The sequence below is a fragment of the Paroedura picta genome, chromosome 11 (assembly GCF_049243985.1).
Source record: "Paroedura picta isolate Pp20150507F chromosome 11, Ppicta_v3.0, whole genome shotgun sequence".
Taxonomy (NCBI): Eukaryota; Metazoa; Chordata; class Lepidosauria; order Squamata; family Gekkonidae; genus Paroedura; species Paroedura picta.
In genome coordinates this window covers 66,510,876-66,533,060 of record NC_135379.1, presented here as the reverse complement: position 1 = coordinate 66,533,060, position 22,185 = coordinate 66,510,876, and the positions used below count along the sequence as shown (strand labels likewise).

Genomic DNA, 22,185 nt, shown 5'->3' with positions numbered 1-22,185 from the left:
ATATTACATCGCTTTGTGTTTTTCATCAAAACCTGCAGTGAAAAAAAACCTGCCTGAAATAGCCCCAGCTGAGCTTCCTGTCAGTTAATTTTAGCAACTTTGCCACGAACAACAACAACAAAATTACCAGAAAAATAAATATCACACACCTATATGGGGGGGGGGGGGGGGGGGACACACACAGGAACACACAAGAACATTCATCTCTAAGCATCTGTGCTTCTCTCTTTCCACCTCTATAGAAATTTCGGGAGGAACTAAATATCCATGATTTAATTTTGATTTTTGACAACTACCCCTTACTTCAACTCCATTGAGAAGGTAGCGGAATTCAGGACAGATGAATGAACTCCCAGCATAGGCGGCATCAATATGCATCCAGATATTCTCAGCGTTACCTGTAAAGAGAAAAATACTGTGAACATCATTCACTTTCCCAAATTATCAGCAATGTAGGAGGAGCTGCTGTCTGCAGAAGGTCTGTCTGTTTGTTTTTTGAAACTTTGTATTTTAATGTAGCTATGGTGAAAAGTCTGGAAGCATTAACAGGCTCATGGTCCCCAGCCCCAAAGGAATCCAGCTGGACTCGATCTGAGCCATGGCATTTTGGCCCTGGCTCCTGTTTGGTGGAATGAGCTTCCAGAAAATACCAGGGCCCTTCCAGAGGTGACCAAGTTCCACAAGGCTTGTAAAATGGAGCTCTTCCACCAGAGCTATGGTTGAGGCCAGTAAAATAGGTAGCATCTAATTTGGCCGCCTTCCTACATCACACCCTACCCAGGGTCTTAGGGTTCTGGCGTTAGACTTCTGGTTTTAGAGTTTTTAGATTTTATGCATTTTAATGATTTTAATGCAATTAAGCGTATTACAATATGTATGTTGCCCACCGCCCTGAGTCTGCCTTCAATGGAGAGGGTGGGTTATAAGTTCAAATGAATAAAGACACCAGAGCAAGCATGGTGATAGACACAGAACTCAGAGACCAAGTCAACAGACTTACAAATCGGGCCCAGCTCCAGGAGTTTGTCAAAAGAGCAGCATGTCGTGGTTCCAAGAGTCGCACAAAACTGTAGGACCAAAAGCAAAAGCCAGAATTGAAAAATAAATCCAATTGAGCCAGAGCCTGCAAACCACCTGGCACATCCTTCTGAAAGGCTCCAAACTGGCACCCGTAAACTATGTGAACAGATTCCAGATTCAAGCTGGGGAGACTCTTGGAGGTTTGGGGGTGAAGCCTGGGGAGGACAGGGACCTCAGTGGGGTCCAGGGCCACAAAGTCCACCCTCCAAAGCATCCCCTTTCTCCAGGGGAATCGCTCTCTGTTGTCTGGAGAGGAGCTTTAATTCCAGGGGATCCCCAGGCCCCACCTGGAGGCTGGCCTCCCTGTGAACAGCCCATGTCAGTCTGTTCAGCTCAGCCATTTCCTAGGATTTTGCGGAGATGTTGGTCAATGGCCGTAAAATAATCTAATCTAATCTAGAAGTTTGTGAATGTTCCTTTTGTGAGGAAGGCACACTGTCAGGTAATCCAACTCAGCGAAGCTGAAAAGTGGGAAGTGCTGTCACGTTGCAGCAGATGGAGGGCAGCCCCCCTTCAGCGCCAGAGGCAGGGGGGGGGGGGTTGCTATCACCATCAATGCCACCTTGAACTTCCTCAGTGGTTCCCCATCCAAACACGAACCAGGGGTGACCCTGCTAAGCTTCTAAGATCTGATATGATACGATAACATTTATTGTATGTAGCCAAAGGCCATTACAAAACACAATTAAAACAATATGGCACAAATATAAATAAATAAAACAATATTTCTCCAATATTGTGCACCTAAAAATGTAAACATGGACAACTAAGTTACAATAAAAGGGATTAAATGGTGTATCAAGGTGGAGGCTCCTGTAAAAATGCATTAGCTCGAATCTTCCTGGCAGCCAGAGCAAAAAGTGCCACCCTATAGGAGATATAGGGGTCGACATCTGATAACAGATAGGTGACTTTGTTGAAATCAGAAATAGGGTGTGAGTTTGGTAATAACTTGGCAAGGAATTTGCCCCTGGGTTCGGAGTACAGGGGACAAGCCAAAACATAGTGGGGCAGGTCCTCCACAGTTGGATTTCCACATATACACAGGGGTTGGGCTGTGGGTATTCGGAGATATCGCCCAGAGAGCATGGCTGATGGCATCATTTCAAACCGCAAAGATGTTAGGGCCATTCTAAGATTACGTGTTGTTATATTTACTAAATATGATGCTCTAGTATGGTCTTTTTAAATTGTTTTATACCATGGGGCTGCTTGTGATAGCTGTATTGAAGAGTGGTCAATCAGTGAGTCATCTTTGAACACCCAATCACGTGAATCAGAAACATTGGCTGATGTATGCAGTAAGTCATCTGGTATGGTATAGCGTGAAAGAATGGAGCTAAAAAAATCAGACCGAGTCCTGTCTTTGCTCAATAAGAGCTTAAAGCTTTGATGGCTTAAAGAATCTGATTCGGTTGTGGTGTCTTTCTTCCAAGATTTCAGAATAGCTAAGTGGGCACGGGCTTTGAGTGAGGGGAAACCAAGCTCTGCCCTCATCAGGGCTGCAGGGGACCCTTTTGGAAGAGCCAAAAAAGAAGAAAAAGTTCTGAATGGGCTCCAAGCTGTTGGTTATTTGTTCTTTCCAGCCCCAGGTGTCAATGCCATATAGTAGGTGAGGAATGACCTTGGCTGCAAAGAGCTTTAGAGCTGGGTCAACTAGAAACCCTCCCCTGGTATAATAAAATCTCAGAATGGCTCCAATGATTTTTAGACCAGAGGCCTTTATAGTTGCAAGGTGGGCATTCCAGTTTAGGGTCTCACTGTAAGTGATTCCAAGATATTTAAATGTGCTACACTGTTCTATAGGAATATTGTTTATACTCCAGATAAATTTTTTAGGTCTTTTCCTAAAAACCATAACTTTTGTTTTTGTGTAGTTGATGGAAAGGGACTCTTCCTTACAATAGGTACCCAAGTTGTTAAGTAGCTTTTTCAGACCAACTCTTGTAAGGGAAACCAGGACCATGTCATCTGCATAAAGCCGGATAGAGACCTTTTGCTGACCAACAGAAGGGGGTACAAATTCTGGGCCCAATAGTCTTTGAACTATATCGTTGATATAAATATTGAAAAGCAGAGGGGCTAGTACACACCCCTGCTTTACCCCTTTCCTTACTGCAATTTCATTAGTTAGAGAGCCTGAAGCACCGACCCTGATTTTTGTGTGGGTGCCTGAGTGCAGTTCATGCATCAGAACCAGTAGGCATTTATCGATGTTAGTTTCCCTCAGCTTTGACCAGAGTCTGTCCCTATCAATGGAGTCAAAAGCTGTGGCTAAATCAATGAAAGCTGCATATAGGGCTCTCGTTGGGCCTTCTATGTTGGAGTAGGCTAAGTAATGGAGGGTTTGACAGTGGTCAATGGTAGAATGGCCTCTTCTAAATCCTGCTTGGTGTGGGTGTAAGATATGGTTGTCAGCAGCCCAGTCCTCTAGTTTATGTAGGAGGAATTTCCCATAGAGTTTAGATGCAATATTTAGTAAACTAATGGGGCGGTAGTTTTGTGGATCGATCTTGTTGCCTTTTTTGTGGTTAGGAACCACTATGCTCATCTTCCAGCCATAGGGGAAAATGCCTGATTCATTTATCTGGGTGAAGACCCTAGCTATCTGATGGTATTAGGTGATCTCTCTGAGAGAGCTCTGAGAGAACTGGGACTGGCCCAAGGTCACCAGCTGACTGCCTGTGGAGGAGGAGTGGGGAGTCAAACCTGGTTCTCCAGATTAGAGGCCGCCCTTCTTAACCAGGACACTGAGCTGGCTGCCCAGAAGCACCCTGCTGCAAAAATCCTTTTAAAAGGAGTGTGTAAGCCTTCCGCTACCACTTCAGAATAGGGGCCTGGAAAGGGCCAGGTCTGAGGAGGGGAGGGGAGGGGCTTCAGTGGGGTAGAATCAGGAGTGGTTTAAGGAATTGCAGGGCTCGAGCAGAGTGCCATTGTGGCAGATCCCCTGCAATGGTGTCACTCCGAGTGTCCTTCAAAAGGGGAAGTGGGGGAGGAGAGGGGCTATAGGCCTGTTCTATGAGGCGCCTTCTGGGGCCCCTGGGAGTGCGGGGCCCATACCCCACGCGGATGAGCAGGCCCTGGGTCTCATGCCCTGCACCCCACCTTCCGTAGCCGCCACTTCCCCCTTTGTGGGCTTCAAACTTGATTAGTCGTTCAGACCAAGTTATATGAAGTTAATACATAAAAGACCAGAAGAATGTCATTTAATATAATACTATTTAAAACAGATCATAAAATAGAACTTAAAATTATGCTACTTTAGAGCATCGGATTTTTATGTGGGCTGACTTCTGCCACCTTGAGATCTCCAGCTGCCACCAGCTTCGCCCTCCTTCTGGCCCTCGGTCAAGAATCATGTATCCAGGAGGCACTTCAGCTGTATTCCATTCTGGAGCTGAGTGGCCTCAATCAACGGCAAAGGCCCCACCCTATCAGTTCCCAAAAACAATTTAGGCTCCTGGCTTCTGTTGACCTTTGGGAAGGTGTTTGTCTTCTGCTTTTCCAGGCCTGGTCAATAACACTAACCCAATTTGTGGCCAGCATAAGAGCCCTGTAATTACATTTGGAGCAGGGACAGGGGGCCTCTTGCAAATCGAGCTGACAGCCCAGAGGAGCCCCCAGGATAAGATCTTCCATAGACCACAGCATTGAAATACAGAGCAGATGCAACTCCAATTCTGGATGCAGAAGAAGAAAAAGAAGAGAAGGAGGGTTTTTAATACCCTGCTTATCCCTGCCCAGAAGAGTCTCAAAGCAGCCTACAGTCACCTTTCCTTCCTCTCACCACAAAATGTCCCAGAAAATCTCTGAGTCTGCAATAGAAATGTCAAAAAAGAATAAACTTCTGTGACTGGCGAAAGAGTAGCGTTTGGGGTTTTTTTGGCCCCTTTTTAAGCTTGACAAACTGAAAGAGCAGGACAAATTTTGTATCCTGATGTACCTTTAAGACCAACAAAGTTTTATTTAAGCTACTAGCTTTAAGGCCCGCTGTAGGAAAAATACAGCGGGCGGTAGTGACCGGACGGCTGGGGGCGGGAGGCAGGCCGCTGGTGGGGTGGGGAGTAGATGGCAGACATGTAGGGGCAGAGGCCTACCTGGGAGTTGGTGGCGTCCTCGGCGGCAAGGAACCTTCTGCTGCGGAGGCTGGGCGAGTAGCTAACACTCGTCTGAGGGAGGCGGGTGCTCCGGACTCGCCCGGATAGACCCAGACAGCAGTGGGGAGATCACCCAGAGGGCTCTTTCAACTTTATTTAAGAGCCAATGGTTAAGATAACCTTTCATGTGCACACATAGTTCCTCAGACACAAATTGCATGCACACGAAAGCTCATACCTTGCATAAAGCCTTGTTGGTCTTAAAGGTGCCACTAGATTCAAAACTTGTTAGCTGCTTCAGACCAACACAGCGGCCCTCTTGAATATAACAGAGCAGAAGTCCTTATCCCTATCAGACGAGACATACTGTTCAGCATGCTGCAGAATTAGCCTGGTTGGTTGGCCACTAAGAGGAAGGATAATGTTCCTTACCTTAATCTTAGTTGACACCTTTCTGCAAACAAAGAGAACACTCTGAACAAATCCCAGGGCTTTGTCAACACCCTCTGATGCTAGGAAAGGCCTTAAATAGGTCATGCAAGGTCAAGGGAAGAGTAGACAGAAAAGCCCGGCCTGTATTTCCCACATGGCTATTTCCAATCCAGCCACTACTCTCCTCCGCCACATTTGGTAAAATCTGCATAACCTGTGGAGTTTCACGAATTTTCCTGCCATCTACCCTGTGTTTTCAAAACTGCCTACAGGCCCAGTTCAATGGGGTCCAGAGCTTAGGGGAAGGGATTTAACCACCCGCCCGTGCAGAATTTGCCAATCATTGCTGAGCATCGAGAGCTTCTAGCGTCCTTTGACTGCCTTCTGGCCTGTCTCCAAACTGCATGGAGAGGGAGAATAATTTCAATTCATGAAACTGAGCAGGAGTGTCAAAGTTATACCCTTCTTTCCCCACCCTGTCCCACATCTGGTTTGAATTAAGGAGCCTACACAACAATTTGGCCTTTAAAGATGCAGAGAAGATGCTGCCCAGCATCCCAAGACTGCTAGTACTCACAAAGAACGGGATAAGACCAGCAGCTCTGTCTTGATCCAGAACTTTTCTGAGAGCCGATCCACGTACTGCAAAGTTCTCATCCGTGGGGACCTCCCTGATCTTCACTCCAGCAATTAATCCAGCCTTTTCGACTGAAGAATGAGCCTGCAAATGTAAGTAAGTGAAATCTTCATTACGGCCATAGACCAGCACAAGGCTGAACAAAAGTCTGTTCCACCACAATGAGTAAGAGAAAAACTGAAATTAACCTCACATTCAGGGGGAGATATATGTCCCAAAGAAAATACATTTTAAATAAGACGGTGGCACTTTCACCTCTGGGGCAGAGGGGGATGGTCAGGGATGGGGCTGCTCCTTCTCAACCCCTCACAGAAGAGAGGAAGCACGGTGGGCACAGCAGCAGCAGGAGAGGAGTGGGAGCATTTCTCCTGACTACCTGGTCCATCCACTTGGTCTGCCTCCAGAGGAGGCACGGAAGCAGGAGCAGACTCTCCAATGGTTCTGTTCAGCCTGCTCTTTCTACTCACAATAAGTCTACATTGTCTGCAGAAGCACAGAAAATTTGACTCTGGGGGAATTTATTCCCGCCCACTTCATTTGGGGGGGTTCACATTCTTCAGCAAACCTGAGGTGAATCCTCAGGTCTGCTGAAGAAAAATCCTTCTCTGAACCTGGCCCTTTTTTTATAATCTATTATTCCACACAAGGGCCAGGTTCAACATAATCTTTAACCGCTCCTGCGGAGCGGATTAAATAAAGCAGTAAGGGCACCTGGGGAGGAGTTAGGGCGGGCCCCGTCTGGGATAAAAACTGGCACTCAAGGCCCAAGCAGCCAATGGGAAGCCGCGCAGCCTCGCCCAGCCCGCCAGGGGACTCACGGCACAGTAGGAACAGACCTCCGGCCCCGTCAGTCCCCCCGGCGAACTCTCCTCCGCAGGGGAAAGGAACAGGGACACCGCGTCAAACACGCGGTGTCCCTGTTCCTTTCCCGCCCCCCGCGATCACACTGCCAACAACCCCCACCTAACACCCCCACACTTCCGCGCCGCCGCTTCCCGCACAGTCAAGACACCCCCCCTATCCACCGCCGCCTACCCCCTCACTCCCCCGAACCCTTTCTGCACCCCCCATGACAACACGACACCCACCGGCCTCCTCTCGACCCGCCGCACTCCCGGCTCTTCCCACCCCCACCCCGACCGTCCCTGTCCCCAGCCCATTGCCACCAGTCCACTCACCCTGACGCCGTTTGCTGCTTCCCCGAGCCGTTTCGCCCCTTCCCGCTGGGTTGCAGGGAGGCCGCGCGGCCTCCGCGAACGACCTGGAATGAACCAGGCATGTGCGGACTCTCGTGCATGCCTGGTTCCCCTGCCCAACCCCCAGACGTGCCCCTGCCCCTCGCCACGCCCCCAAGCCCACGCTCCCGGGCCTCCCTGCCGCCGCGCCTCCCAAAAGCTCCCTCGCTGCGACTTCCCCAGGCATGCGCGGACTACAGCCCATGCCTGCTTGCTCTTGTCGGTGCCGGCCCGACCCTCGGGCCGCCCACCAGCCTGAGCTGCCCTGCCTACTCGCCACCGCACCTGCTTTGCGCTACCTCGCCGCCCGCCGCTGCGCCCAGGTAAGCCCGCGAGCACACCCCAGCTCACGGCCGCCGGAACGCCACCCCACCGCCCTTCTCCCGCCCCCATGTTCTAGTATATATATATTTAAACTTTTATACTGCTGTTCCCTTAGGCTCACGGCAGTTTACAAGATAAAAATTACAATAAAACCCATCGTTAAAACCATTAAAACCAATCCACACTATCAATGTTGGGCAACAGGCGAGCACCAACTAACCCCACTACCCCCCCCCCCCAAACCACCCCACGTTAGCTGAGGGACATCAGGTTGCTAATATGGGAGTGAGGCAATCAGATCACTCAGATGAACCCAGGGAGCCCAGATCCAGTGTCGGGACCGCCCATTCCACCAGAGACCTGTCAGGAAATATATGTATATATACTCTGCCCCTCCAGAGATCTGTCGAGTTGTGTGGCTGACCTTTGTTGCTAAACATTTTCCTGGTTGGTATCAAAGCTCTGATGAGGGGAGCTTGGACTCTCGAAAGTTTATACCCTGGTGGAAACCTCATTGGTTTAAGGTGCTACATTATTCGAAGTATGTTAGAGATGACTCACCAAAGATCTCTACAAAGACAAATGACTGAAGTCATAATTACATTTCTCATTGTCTTTCTCATTGCCTTAGTTTTACTGATTTTTTAACAGACTGTGCATTGGACGGCCTGGGGAGGACTGAGATTAGACCTTCTTGGCTGCGGCCCCCAAAAGCTGGACCTCACTCCCCAGAGAGAGTCATCTATCCCTGTCTTCTGCCAGCAGGTGAAGACTTTGGTGTTCTGCCTGGGATTCCTTCCAGTGCCCCTCCTTCCTGAATCGTGGTTCAGTTCACTGTCTGGTGTTTTATGCTTGTATTTTTAGCTCCTGTTTTTTATTGCTGTTATCTTTTTATTATGCTGGTTTTAATTGCTAGACACCTTGGTGACCATAACTGGTCAGAAAGGCAGGATATAGATGTTGTCAGTGCTGGTGGTGCTAGTGGGGAGGGTCATCAAGTTGCAGCCCTGTAGGCTTTCCAAGGCAAGAGATGTCCACAGATGGTTGGCCATTGCCTGCTTCTTCACAGCAACCCTGGACTCCCCTGGCGGTCTCTCATTCAAATACTAACCAGGGCCAACCCTGCTTAGCTTCTGAGATCGGGTTAAACTGGGCCATCAAGGTCAAGGCCAACATTAGGAATAAATACCACAAATTAAGAAATATGCAAACTCTTTTGCCATTTACTATCTCAGCCAGCCTGCTCCCTTGCTGAACCTGACCCATTGCTTCCATCTGGATTTCTTCCTCTCTCTTTCAATTATGGAGTCACCCAGCTATGAACTTAATGTGGGATGAAGCTGGGCAGCCAGCGGCTCTGAAAGGTCAGCAGCGACTTAAGGCGAATCCTTCTGCAGGCAGAACAATCCCCTGACCTTCAAGAGAAGGCAAGGGCTGTCATCCCTCATTGAGGATCAGGTATTTACAACCCAAAGAGGAGGGGGCAAGGGGTAGCCCTATGCAATTGATTCAGAGGTAGCGGTTGGAATTCACAGCAGGAATTCAGAGACTTCAAAGAGGCCAACAGAAAAGCTTTGTGAGTTACTGTTATTTGTGTGTTAGTTCTGTAATGTTAAACCCCACTTAGCTGCATGGGTCCCAACACTATTCAGAAGGAAGTGTCCCTTGGGAAAGAAGGCTGGGTGGCTCAGGGTAGCCAGATTATCTCAGAAAGGAAGCAGGGTCAGCCCTAGTCAGTCATTGAAAGGGAGAACATCAAGGAATAGTTGGGCTGTGATGCAGGATTGTGACCATCAAGGAATAGTAGGGTTGTTACACAGAGGCCAGCAATGGCAAGCGCGCCTCAGGCCGTCTCTTGCCTTGCAAAGCTCACCTGGTTGCCATAGGTCAGCTGTGAACTAAGAGCACAAGAAGAAGAGACACCCCGACCCTACGGAGGAGAAAGGAAAAGTGATTTGCTTGAAAGTGGGTCTCCCATTTGCTTTCAATTCATGGAGAGTGGAACTGTAGTGTTGCCAGGACTGCCTTGGTAACTGCAGGAAATTTTGAATATGGTGCCTGAGGAGGGTGGAGTTTGGTGATGTGACATCACTTCTGGATGGTGCTCTAGGATTTTCTTCTAATCTTTATGGTAAAGACAATGGAGACACGGGGAAATTCCTAGAGCAGTGGTCCTGAATGTGGTGCCCATGGGAACCATGATGGCTTCTGCTATCTTTCTTGTTGTTGTTGTTAGGTGCAAAGTCATGTCCGACCCATCACGACCCCATGGACAATGATCGTCCATTTAAGTTTGCACCTACTGCATCAGTGACTCCATCCAGCCACCTCATTGTCTGTCGTCCCCTTCTTCTTTTGCCCTAAATTGCTCCCAGAATTAGGTTCTTCTCCAGGGAGTCCTTCCTTCTCATGAGGGGGCCAAAGTATTTGAGTTCCATCTTCAGGATCTGGCTTTCTAAGGAGCAGGCAGGGCTGATCTCCTCTACAACTGACCGGTTTAGAATCATAGAGTTGGAAGGGGCCATGCAGGCCATCTAGTCCAACACCCTGCTCAATGCAGGATCAGCCCTAAGCATCCTAAAGCATCCAAGAAAAGTGTGTATCCAACCTTTGCTTGAAGACTGCCAGTGAGGGGGAGTTCACCACATCCTTAGGCAGCCTATTCCACTGCTGAACTACTCTGACTGTGAAATTCTTTTCCTGATATCTAGCCTATATCGTTGTACTTGAAGTTTAAACCTATTACTGCGTGTCCTCTCCGCTGCAGCCAACAGAAACAGCATCCTGCCCTCCTCCATCCATTCAAATACTTAAAAGAGGGCTATCATGTCCCCTCTCAACCTCCTTTTCTCCAGGCTGAACATTCCCAAGTCCCTCAACCTATCTTCATAGGGCTTGGTCCTTTGGCCCCAGATCATCTTCGTCGCTCTCCTCTGTACCCTTTCAATTTTATCTACATCCTTCTTGAAGTGAGGTGTCCAGAACTGCACACAGTACTCCAGGTGTGGTCTGACCAGTGCCGTATACAATGTGACTATGACATCTTGTGATTTTGATGTGATGCCCCTGTTGATACACCCCAAAATGGCATTCGCCTTTTTTACCACTACATCACACTGCCTGTTCATGTTTAGTTTACAATCCACAAGTACCCCAAGGTCTCGTTCACACACAGTGTTACGTAGAAGCGTATCCCCCATCCAGTAGGTAAGCTTTTCATTTCTCTGACCCAAATGCAGAACTTTACACTTATATTTATTAAATTGCATCTTGTTCTCATTTGCCCATTTTTCCATTGTGTTTAGATCTTGTTGAACTCTGTCTCTATCTTCTGGAGTATTTGCCAGTCCTCCCAATTTGGTGTCATCTGCAAACTTGATGAGGAGTCCCTCCACCCCCCCCCCATCTAGATCATTAATAAATATGTTAAAAAGTACCAGCCCGAGCACCAAACCCTGAGATACTCCGCTACTCACCTCTCTTCAGTCTGATGAAACACCATTGATAACAACTCTTTGAGTGCGGTTCTCTAACCAATAACCCTAATCCTAACCCTAACCCTAACCCTAACCAATTCCCTATCCACATAGCTATCTGAAAATCCAGATTGCAGCCCTTCAAATTATCCATCAGAACATCATGGGGAACCTTATCAAAAGCTTTACTAAAATCCAAGTAAACGACATCAACTGAATTTCCACGATCCAGCAAACCTGTTACTTGGTCAAAAAAGGAAACCAAGTTGGTCTGACAGGTTGGAGACAAATCCATGCTGACTTCCTTGGATCACCAAATTGTCCTCCAGATGTTTGCAGATGACTCCCTTTAATATCTGCTCCATTATCTTCCCCACAACAGAGGTCAGACTCACTGGTCCGTAGTTTCCCGGGTCTTCCTTCCTCCCATTTTTGAAGATTGGAATAACTTGTGCTCTCTTCCAGTCCTCTGGGACATCTCCAGTCCTTAAAGAGGTCCCGAAGACGATGGACAAGGGCTGTGCAAGTTCTCTGGAAAGTTCTTTGAGCACTTTCAGGTGAATTTCATCTGGCCCAGGGGATTTGAACTCATCCAGTGCAGCTAAATGCCTCTCGACCACCTCTCTATCCATGTTAACCTGCCACCCAGACACTATCCTTTGGCTACAGCCATCTCTAGATGTGCCTAAACACTTTGACCTGTGGGAAAAAAACAGATGTAAAATAGGCACTAAGCCTTTCTGCTTTCTCTGCATCTTCCGTTAGAGTTTGTCCATCCGCACCCAACAGTGGGTCTATTGCCTCCTTTACTTTACATTTGCTCCTCACATAACTGAAAAATCTTTTCTTGTTACAATGGGCTTCCCTGGCCAATCTTAGCTCACTCTCAGCTTTGGCCTTTCTGATGATTGATCTACAGTGCCTAGTAACCTGTAGGTACTCTTCTTTAGAGCTCTGTCCTTCCCTCCATTTCCGGAACATTTTCCTTTTCTTTCTTAGTTCCACTTGAAGTTCTCTGTTCATCCAAATAGGCTTCTTAGAGCTCCTGCAGTGTTTTCATCTTTCTGGGATAGTCATTGATTGAGCATGCAATAGCTCTTGTTTGAGTAGCGCCCACCCTTCACACGCTCCCTTGCCTTCCAGCATTGTCGTCCATGGTATGACATTCATCATGTCTCTGAGTTTATTAAAGTTTGCCCTACGAAAATCCGACATCCGCGTCTGGCTACAAGCTTCCTTGTCTCCCCATCTCAAAAGGAATTCTATGAGGACATGGTCACTTCCCCCTAGGGTCCCCACCTCCTTCACCTCATCCACAACTCTTGCCTGTTGGTCAGTATTAAGTCCAGTATGGCTGAACCTCTTGTGGGTTCATCTACCATTTGATACATGAAATTGTCAGCCAGGCAGGTCAGAAACTTGCATGACTGAGGACGCTTCGCAGAGTTTGTTTCCCAGCACACATCTGGGAAATTGAAGTCACCCATGATGACAAGGTCCTGCCGCTTGGATATTTTCTCAAGCTGCTCACAAAGTGCAGCATCCACATCCTCTCGTTGGTCAGGCGGTCGGTAGCAGACACCAACCACCACACTGTTTGTTTTCCTCTCGCTTATTTTCACCCAGATGCTTTCCACTGTAGATATGCTCTCCTCCACTAGAATTTCCTGACAGGTAAGCCCTTTCCTCACATACAGTGCCACTCCTTCACCTCTTCGATCTATTCGTTTTTTGTGAGCAGCTCATATCCATCCACTATTACATTCCAGTCATGAGAATCATTCCAACAAGTTTCTGTGATGCCTACTAGATCATACCTTTCCATCAGCATGAGAAGTTCCATCTCTTCCTTCTTATTCCCTATGCTTCGGGCATTAGTATAATGGCATCTGAATCCTTTTACTTTTGGTTCCCTAAGAGCTGGCCTTGCCGGTTGGGTTGCCCCCAATCGGTCTCCTTCCTTACACTCCCCATGAATCTCCCCAGGTTCCTGCCAAACATATTCTTCCCCAGCTTTGATAAGTGCAGTCCATCAGGTGCTAGTAGGCCTTCCTCAAGAAAGCCTATCCCATGGTCCCAGAAACCAAATCTCTCCTGCCGGCACCAACTACGCAGCCAGTGATTCACCTCCATTATCTTCCTCTCCCGACGCATTCCTCTTCCCTTGACAGGCAAGATTGAAGTGAATACCACTTGTGCCCCCATTTGCTTGATCTTCCTCCCCAGGTCTTGATAGTCTTTTTTAATAGGAGCTATGGTATTCACAGACATGTCATTCATACCCACATGGACCATCACAAATGGGTAGTGATCCGTAGATTTGAGGAGTTTGGGCAGCTGTTCTGAAACGTCTTTAATTTTTGCCCCTGGCAAGCAACTCACCTCTTGGGTTAGGGGGTCAGGCTCAGCCACATGTCAATCCATTCCTCTTAGCAGGGAGTCTCCAATTACCAGTACTCTCCTTTTTTTTTCTTCTCATCTCCATTTCCTTCTGTCCCCGTGGCCTCTTCCCTTTGTCTTGGACTTTGTTTTGGGACCTCTTCCCTCTTCCCTCGTTGACACTTGCACCTCCTCTGCAAGGGCCTGAAATCTATTCTGGAGCTCCAAAGGCCCCAAGAACCGCCTCGCTCTACACGGCGCCAGGTTGGGGACCACTGCTCTTCAGGACTGGTTGTATGCTCTTTATTCCGAGTTGCACAGCTCTGGTCTATGAACTCCTCCCCTTTCTTACTTTGGATCAGAGTAATAATACTGTCTTCTAATCCCCTAATCCTTTCCTTCAAATGTCTTACCAGCTTACACTTGGGGCAGCTGTAGTCCATCTTGTGTTCTGGGAGGAAGGCAGTCATGTCACACTCACTGCAGATAATGGGATGAGTGGCCAGCTTGGTGGAGTGTGGCAGCGGCGCCGGGGGTCCTGAAGCTTCCTCCACCGGCCGCTGCTGGCCAGCTGGTCCGGCGGGTGAGTTGTTGTGGGCGGCAGTGGGGCGTCCTGCGCGTGCGCGGCAGGTGGGAGCTGCTGCGGCCGGAGTCGCTGAAGCTTGGTGGCTGGCGCTCCGTGGTGGGGCGCGTCGCCGCTGCCGGCGGTCCCGAAGCGTCCTCTGGCAGCGGTAGCGACCTGCGCTCTTGGAAGGCTTGGAGGTAATGGTGGAAGTCGGCCGGCTGCTTCGGAGTGCAGAGGGGGGCGGATTGGGAGGCGCAAAGCGCGGCTCGCAATTGGTCCCTTGCTGCTGGACTGACACTCGGAGGGTCCAATCGGCAGGTGCAGTCAGTCCGATTCGATTGTCAGTCCGGGGGAAGGGGCCTACTGGCACCCTTCCTCATCCTAAACATGGCCCGCCGACGGAGCCCTTAGTCTTTTATTTTATCCGCTCCATGAGGAGCGGTTAAAGATTTTATGTATTTTAGATATTATTATATTATTATACTAGCTTCAAAGCCTGTTCCTAAGAATGGGCCTTGAAAGGGCCCCCTCCCCCAGCCCGGCAGCTTAAGGTGGCCTTGGGCAGCAGCTCGAAGGCAGATGAAGTGGAGCGGGCGGGGGCTGGGCAGCTTGCTAGCAGTGCCAGAACATAGCTCCATAGCAGGCAGCAGGCCCAGTCTAGCAGGCTGGGAGGCCCTCGTTAGCAAGCCCTCCACCATGACCCTTTGACCATGGCCCTCTCCCCTTACCTGCTGCTGGCTCTAGGCACTGAGGCATCTGAGAGCAAAGAGGCTAGAGCCCAGGGGCAGGGCCAATCAGGACAAAGGTGGCTGCACCCTGATTGGCCCTATTCTAACTTGGACAGCCGGACACGTCCCACCCCCTAGGCTGTTTCATAAATATATAGAGGAACAACAATGGATAAGGATATGTTATAAGCTGCCTTCAGCTCTGCAAGGAAGAAAGGCACTTAAATAGACAATGTTAAGCATAACCTCATACCCAAAGGTGTTTTTTGTGGTTGTCTCCTCCTCCCATGGCAGCTATTTTGTGGTAGTGCCAATAATACTGTGCTCGCAAACTCAAAAAGGATTGGGAGCCTCTGTGGGTACTGGATAGCAGAATTGAATGTATTATCAATAAACATTTTTTGTTGAAAATTTGCTTCCATCTGATCTACGTTGCATTCTGTTCTGAAGTGTTCCAGAATTTTATTTTAGAATTCTTTGCCATTGACTCATTTGCTCATTTGCCAGCAGCCACATTCACTGATCTCTGAAGCACAGCCATGGAATTGATCCCTTTAATATGTGAAGAGATCTGATAAGGGTTGCCTGGCAACTGGTGGGATGGTTGGGGGGAGGGGGAGGGAGCCAGGAGAAAAAAAAAACATTGTCTACTTACAGGAAATTCTTACCATGGAGTTCCTGGTGATTCCTAGAGCATCCCAGAAGTAACAAAGGACTGTTCTAGAAATCCCCAGAAACCTTATGTTAAAATAAGAGGGGGCATGACAGCCCTAGATGTGATAATCATCCTTTATAGTCATTCTTCTGATGGGGCAGATGATTCCCTCTCCCCACCCCTTGTTTTCGATAACCATTCAGAGTGGAAGCAGGAGGGGGGGGGAACCTGGCCATTGGCCAATGGCATGAGGTCACTTTTGGGAAAAACCAGAAGTGGCCAGTTATCTCTAGAAATCACTGAAAATGCTGTGGTTTTACTGGTGATTCCTAAGGAGGTGCGGTAGCATTTCTGGTGGTCTCCCCAGCCCCCCGGAAGTGACATCAGGCTACTGCTAAAAATCCACTCCCTGATCCCCTTCTGGTTGTCAGGTGTGATCTTCTGTAATTAACATTTCGTTTTTGGCTTGAAGTTTCAAATGAAGGGGGCAGTGCTGCCTTGCTTGCATTCCCTCATGTCTGGTGTTCATGTTCTGTGCTTTCAAGTGGTTGACTTACTGTACATTCAATGCAAAAATTCAAAATATTTTAAATTTAAAAAAGGTTTCGATATTGGAAAAAATGGGACTGTGGCATCAGGTGCCGCAAAACCCAGCTTGGGGGGGCAGGGGAGAGAGAAGGCTTAAAAGATTTCAAAAATCACCAATACAAGAAACGCTTCTGCCCTGGCGGTGACATTTAGACACTAAAAGGTCAGCTTTGCTGGAAGACGCCTCCCTTGTGGGCTTCTCAGGTAGGATTAGTATTTTTTCCCCTTCCCAAAAAGGACAAAGTGCATGGTCACGTTTGCTCTGCCTTAAGTTCTGAGTTTGGATCAGTGTGTGTGTGTGTGTGTGTGTGTGTGTGTGTGTGTAAATTCTTGGAAAATCCCTCTCCCACCACAGAACAGCGGGAGAAGGCAAACCAAAACTAACAACTAACAACATCTACTAGGCCCTCTGAGCTCCTCCCCATGAAGCAAGCACCCTGAACTGTCCAACCAGGGGGCTGTTTAACTGTTATTAAACACTTATCTGTTATTACTGTTACTACTGTTACCCATTTGACATGGTTACCAAGTTATACCGTGTTGTTCCTTATTTCCCATCTTCCATATCATCTTTAACCACTTCTTCTGTGGTTAAATAAAAGAGTAAGGCCACGTGGGGAGGAGTTAGGGCGTGCCCTGTCCAGGATAAAAACTCAGAGGGCCCAATCAGGAGCCGGAAAGCGGCTCCTGATTGGGCCCTCCAAGTGTCCATCCAGGGCCAAGCAGCCAATGGGGAGGCACGCGAAGCGCCTTCCTATTGGCCCCTCACCAGGACAGACCAAAATTCCATTCACCCAGCCCAGTCTGGCTGCCAGTCTGCTCCTGACCACCAAAGGGAGAGGGGGTCAGTAGGGCTGCAAAGGGGGATGAGAACAGAGGCTTGGACAGGCTGCGCCAGCCCTTTTCGCCCCAAGGCTGTCCTAACTGCCATGTCCAACTGCAAATGGCCTCAGAGCCCTGACAGAGCTGGCTGGAGGCTGCAGAGTGCTCTCTCTCCCTTCAGGCCTGCTGCAAAGGAGCCTCTGACAGGCCCTTTCCAAGAGCAACGCAGGGGAGCCTGAGGGCCTTCCTTTTGAGGGGGGGGGGGACTTTCCCCTTCTACCAAACAGTTGCCTGACAGGGAGGCCACAGAAAAGCCCCTTCTCACTTAAAATACTGCTCTGCCCGGAGGTTAGACACAGCCAAGCCATGTGTCTTTCTTCTTTGCAACTCTCTGCAGGTTTGAGGCCACTGCACAGTGTTATTCTGCAAAGGAAATTGGCTCTTTTGTCTCCTGTTTCATCTGTACAACAACTCTGTGCAATAGGCCTCAACATTCAACCCCATGCCCTTACAGACTGGACAACTCCTCCTCCCACTGCCAAGCTCTAGCGCCCGTTGTATTCTTGGAGACAACGGGCTTTGCCCCTAGTAGAATCATAGAATCATAGAGAATCATTTACTGTCACCTGCCACCCCCTTGAACCTTCACAGAATCAGCCTCTCCTTCAGATGGCTATCCAGCCTCTGTTTAAAAATTTCCAACGATGGAGACCCACCACCTCCTGAGGAAGCCTGTTCCACTGAAAAAACGCTCTATCAGGAACTTCTCCCTGATGATTAGACAGAATTCTTCGGAATTAATTTCATCCCATTAGTTCTGGTCAGTCTCTCCGGGGCAAGAGAGAACAACTCTGCTCCATCATCGATATGGCAGCTATTTAAATACTTGAGGATGATTATCAAATCCCCTCTCAGTCATCTCCTCTCCAGGCTAAACAGACCAAGCTCCCCCAACCTTTCTTCATATGTCTTGGTCTCCAAACTCCTCACCAACTTTGTTGCCCTCCTCTGGACACAGTTTGTCTACTTCCATCTTCAACTGGGGTGCCCAAAACTGAACACAGGACTCCAAGTGAGGCTGAACCAGAGCAGAGTACAGCGGTACCGTCACCTCCCATGATCTGGACACAATACTCCATTTCATCTGGCCCAAAAGACTTTGTTTCATTGAAAAAAAAGTGTTTGTGGACTGCGCCAACAGTGATCCTAGGCCACCATTTCCGTCCCCCATGTTGTGTTATGTTTTTGCCACATTGATCACTATTTCCCTCACAAGAGAAGACTGAGGAGAAATAGGAATTAAGCAGTTCAGCCCTCTCTTCATCATCATCTGTTATAATTTCACTTTCTTGTCCTCGCTGTGGTCCTGTGGTGTCCCTATTCTTTTTCTTTCTTGAAATATAACTAAAGAAGCCTTTTTTGTTATGTTTAGCATTTCTTGCTAGCCTAAGCTCCTATTGAGCTTTAGCTTTTCTAACACTCCTCCTACAATTATTGGTTATGTGTTTATCCTCATCCTTGGTAATAAGGCCTTCCTTCCATTTCCTGAATGACTCTTTTTTATTCCTCAAATCTTATGACAAGTGCTTATGGAGCCAACTTGGCTTCCTTGGGCTCCTTCCATCTTTTCTTCTCAAGGGAGTTGTTTGTGATTGAAGCTTCAGTATTTCACTTTTAAGAAACTCCCAGCCCTCTTGGACTCCCATCTCTTTAAGTCTTTCTGACCACGGGACTCTACGCAACATATCTTTAAGTCTGTGAAAATCAGCTTTCCTGAAGTCCAGTCTATACGTACAACTACATAAAGGTTTTCTCTTTCCCACGATTGAAAATTCCAAAAGCACACAGTCCCTGCTACCAAGTGTGCCCACTACTTCCACCTCATCTACCAGTTCTTCCCTATTGGTGAGAATAAAGTCTAAAATAGCAGAGCCCCTGGTGCCCCTCTGTACTTTCTGGGGAATGAAGCTGTCGGCAAGACAAGATAAGAATTTAACGGAGATCATTCTGTCATTTTGGGGATTGTATCCCAAGACTAATTTTCCTACTCTTTTATTGATTACTAGAAAATAAGCCCGCTGTGGTATAAATACAGCGGGCACTAGCTTACTGGCTTGGTGGGCCCCTCCACGGGGACGGCGAACTCAGCGTTGCTGTGGGCAGCGTGTGGTGGCGCGGGCCGCTGGCAGGCATGCGGGGTGGTGGTGGTGAGGGCCGAGGTCAGTGGCCGTGGGCTGAGGGGGCGGCGGTGGCAGAAGCGCGGGCGCAGGGCCGGCGAGCGAGGTTTTGCGTGGGCAGCTGGATCTGGCGGCGGCGAGGGCGAAGGGCGCGTTCCTGGCCATGTGGGCCGGCGCCGAGGTCAGTGGGCGTTGGTGGAGACGGCAGCAGGGGCGCGGAGACCTCTTGGGTGCGCGGGGGGAGCCGGTAATGGCCGGTGAGGGGGATCGCGGCAATGTAGGCTCCCTGGGGTGGGAAAGGAGCAGGGACGCAGCATCTCTGACGCCGCGTCCCTGCTACTTTCCGAAGATGGAGGAGTGTCGGGCCAGAGGACTGTCAGTGTAGGCTGGCTTCGCAATTTGCGAGGCAAGTCCCCGGGCCGGCAGGCGAGGCCGGGCCAAGCCGCCAATGGAAAGCGCGGCTCCCCATTGGTGGCTTGGCCCTGGATGGACAGTCAGAGGGCCCAATCAGGAGCTGCTTCGCGGCTCCTGACTCCTGACAGCCCTTACTCCTTTATTTAATCCACTCCACAGGAGCGGATTAAAGATGATGAAGACTACTCCATTTCTTCTGAGAGATTCTTGTCCACAGTATCTGAGTTAAATTCACCCATTCCTGTCCATTTTAGTTCACTGATTCCTAAAATGTCAATGTTCAGTCTTGTCATCTCTTGTTTGACCACGTCCAGCTTGCCTTGATTCATGGATCTGACATTCCAGGTTCCTATGGAATAAAAATCTTTACAGCATCGGACTGTCTTTTTGCCACCAGTTACTTCCACAACTGAGCGTCCTTTCGGCTTTGGCCCAGCCGCTTCATTCATTCTGGCGCTACTCGTACTAGCCGTCTGCTCATCCCCAGTAGCATATTGGACACCTTCCGACCTGAGGGGCTCATCTTCCGGCGTCATATCATTTTGCCTTTTGGAACTGTCCATAGAGTTTTCATGGCAAAGATACTGGAGTGGTTTGCCATTTCCTTCTCCAGTGGATCACCTTTTGTCAGAGCTCTCAGCTATGACCTGTCCGTCTTGGGAGGCCCTGCACGGCATAGCTCATAGCTTCACTGAACTACGCAAGCCCCCTTGCCACAACAAGGCAGTGATCCTTGAAGGGGAAAGAAGTCCTAAACATAGCAAAAAAGAGTTCTTTAGTTATATTTCAAGTAAGAAAAAGAATAGGGACACCACAGGACCACTGAGATGACAAGAAAGTGAAGTTATAACAGATGATGAAGAGAGGGCTGAACTGCTTAACTCCTATTCATCCTCGATCTTCTCTTGTGAGGGAAATAGTGATCAATGTGGCAAAAACGTAACACAATACGGGGGATGGGAATGGTGGCCTAGGATCACTGTTTTAGCAGTCCACAAACACCTAGTTTCTTTAAATGAAACAAAGTCTTCTGGGCCAGATGAACTGCAGACAAGGGTACTAAAAGAACTTGCAGATGTCATCTCTGAACTTCTGTCCATTATTTTTGACACTTCTTGGAGAACAGGTGAGGTGCCAGATGATTGGAGGCGGGCAAATGTTGTCCCCATCTTCAAGAAAGGGAAAAAGGAGGATCCGGGTAAGACTCAGGAAGGGTTTCGCAAGAACAAGTCATGTCAGACCAACCGTATCTCTTTTTTCAAGAAAGTGACTACCTTGCTGGATCAGGGGAATGCCGTGGACATAGTTTATCTGAATTTCAGTAAACTTTTGATAAGGTTCCACATGATATTCTTGTTCACAAGTTGGTAAAATGCGGTATGGATCCTAATTGTGTCAGGTGGATCAATAACTGAGAGCCAGTTTGGTGTAGGGGTTAGGAGTGCGGACTTCTAATCTGGCATGCCGGGTTCGATTCTGCGCTCCCCCACATGCAGCCAGCTGGGTGACCTTGGGCTCGCCACAGCACTGATAAAACTGTTCTGACTGAGCAGGAATATCAGGGCTCTCTCAGCCTCACCCACCCCACAGGGTGTCTGTTGTTGGGAAAGGAATGGGAAGGCGACTGTAAGCTGCTTTGAGCCTCCTTCAGGTAGGGAAAAGCGGCATATAAGAACCAACTCTTCTTCTGATTGTGAAATCGTACCCAGAGGGTACTTGTTAATGGTACAGCATCTTCTTGGAAAAGAATTACAAGTGGAGTACCCCAAGGATCTGTCCTGGAGCCTGTGTTGTTCAACATATTTATAAATAATTTGGATGAGGGATTAGAGGGGATACTTGTTAAATTTGCAGATGATACTAAACTGGGAGGGGTAGCAAACACAACAGAAGACAGAATCAGAATACAGGATGATCTTGATAGACTCGCGAAGTGGGCTAAACTGAATAAAATGAAGTTCAATTGGGACAAATGTAAGAACCAAATACACCAATATAGGATGGGGGAGACTTGTCTTGGCAGTAGCATGTGCAAAAAGGATCTAGGGGTCTTCGTAGACCATACATTGAACATGAGTCAGCAGTGTGACTTGGTGGCTAAAAAGGCAAATGGGATTTTGGCCTGTATCAAACTGAGTATTGTGTCCAGATCACGGGAGGTGATGGTACTGCTTTACTCTGCTCTGGTTCAGCCACACTTGGAGTCCTGTGTTCAGTTTTGGGCACCCCAATTGAAGAGGGATGTTGACAAACTGGAACATTTCCAGAGGAGGGCAACAAAGATGGTGAGGGGTTTGGAGACCAAGACGTAGGAGGAAAGGTTGGGGGAGCTTGGCCTGTTTAGCCTAGAGAGGAGACGACTAAGAGGGGATCTGATAACCATCTTCAAGTATTTAAAAGGGTGCCATATGGAGGATGGAGCAGAATTGTTCTCTCTTCCCCCAGAGGGACAGACCAGAATGAATGGGATGAAATTAATTCAAAAGAAATTCCATCTAAACATCCACAAGTTGTTCCTGACAGTTACCACTCTAACTGAGTGGTTTCTCAGTGGAACAGGCATCCTCGGGAGTTGG

At 48.5% G+C, this 22,185-nt stretch overlaps 1 protein-coding gene across 5 annotated transcripts in view; it reads right to left on the bottom strand.

The window, feature by feature from the left end:
• Positions 1-22,185, bottom strand: part of DDC (dopa decarboxylase) — a 74,225-nt gene that overhangs the window by 37,676 nt on the left and 14,364 nt on the right. For 4 of the 5 annotated variants that reach the window (XR_013225311.1, XM_077302979.1, XM_077302980.1 and 1 more), the window contains exons 6-9: positions 6,187-6,330; positions 4,644-4,760; positions 1,001-1,067; positions 304-398 (exon numbers count right to left, since the gene is read on the bottom strand). Coding sequence is in view for 4 of the 5 variants with exons in the window: in XM_077302979.1 (XP_077159094.1) it covers positions 304-398; positions 1,001-1,067; positions 4,644-4,760; positions 6,187-6,330 (423 nt within the window). In the remaining variant the exon portion in view is untranslated. The remainder of the gene's footprint in view (positions 1-303; positions 399-1,000; positions 1,068-4,643; positions 4,761-6,186; positions 6,331-22,185) is intronic. The other variant, XM_077302982.1, reaches the window with a different exon arrangement.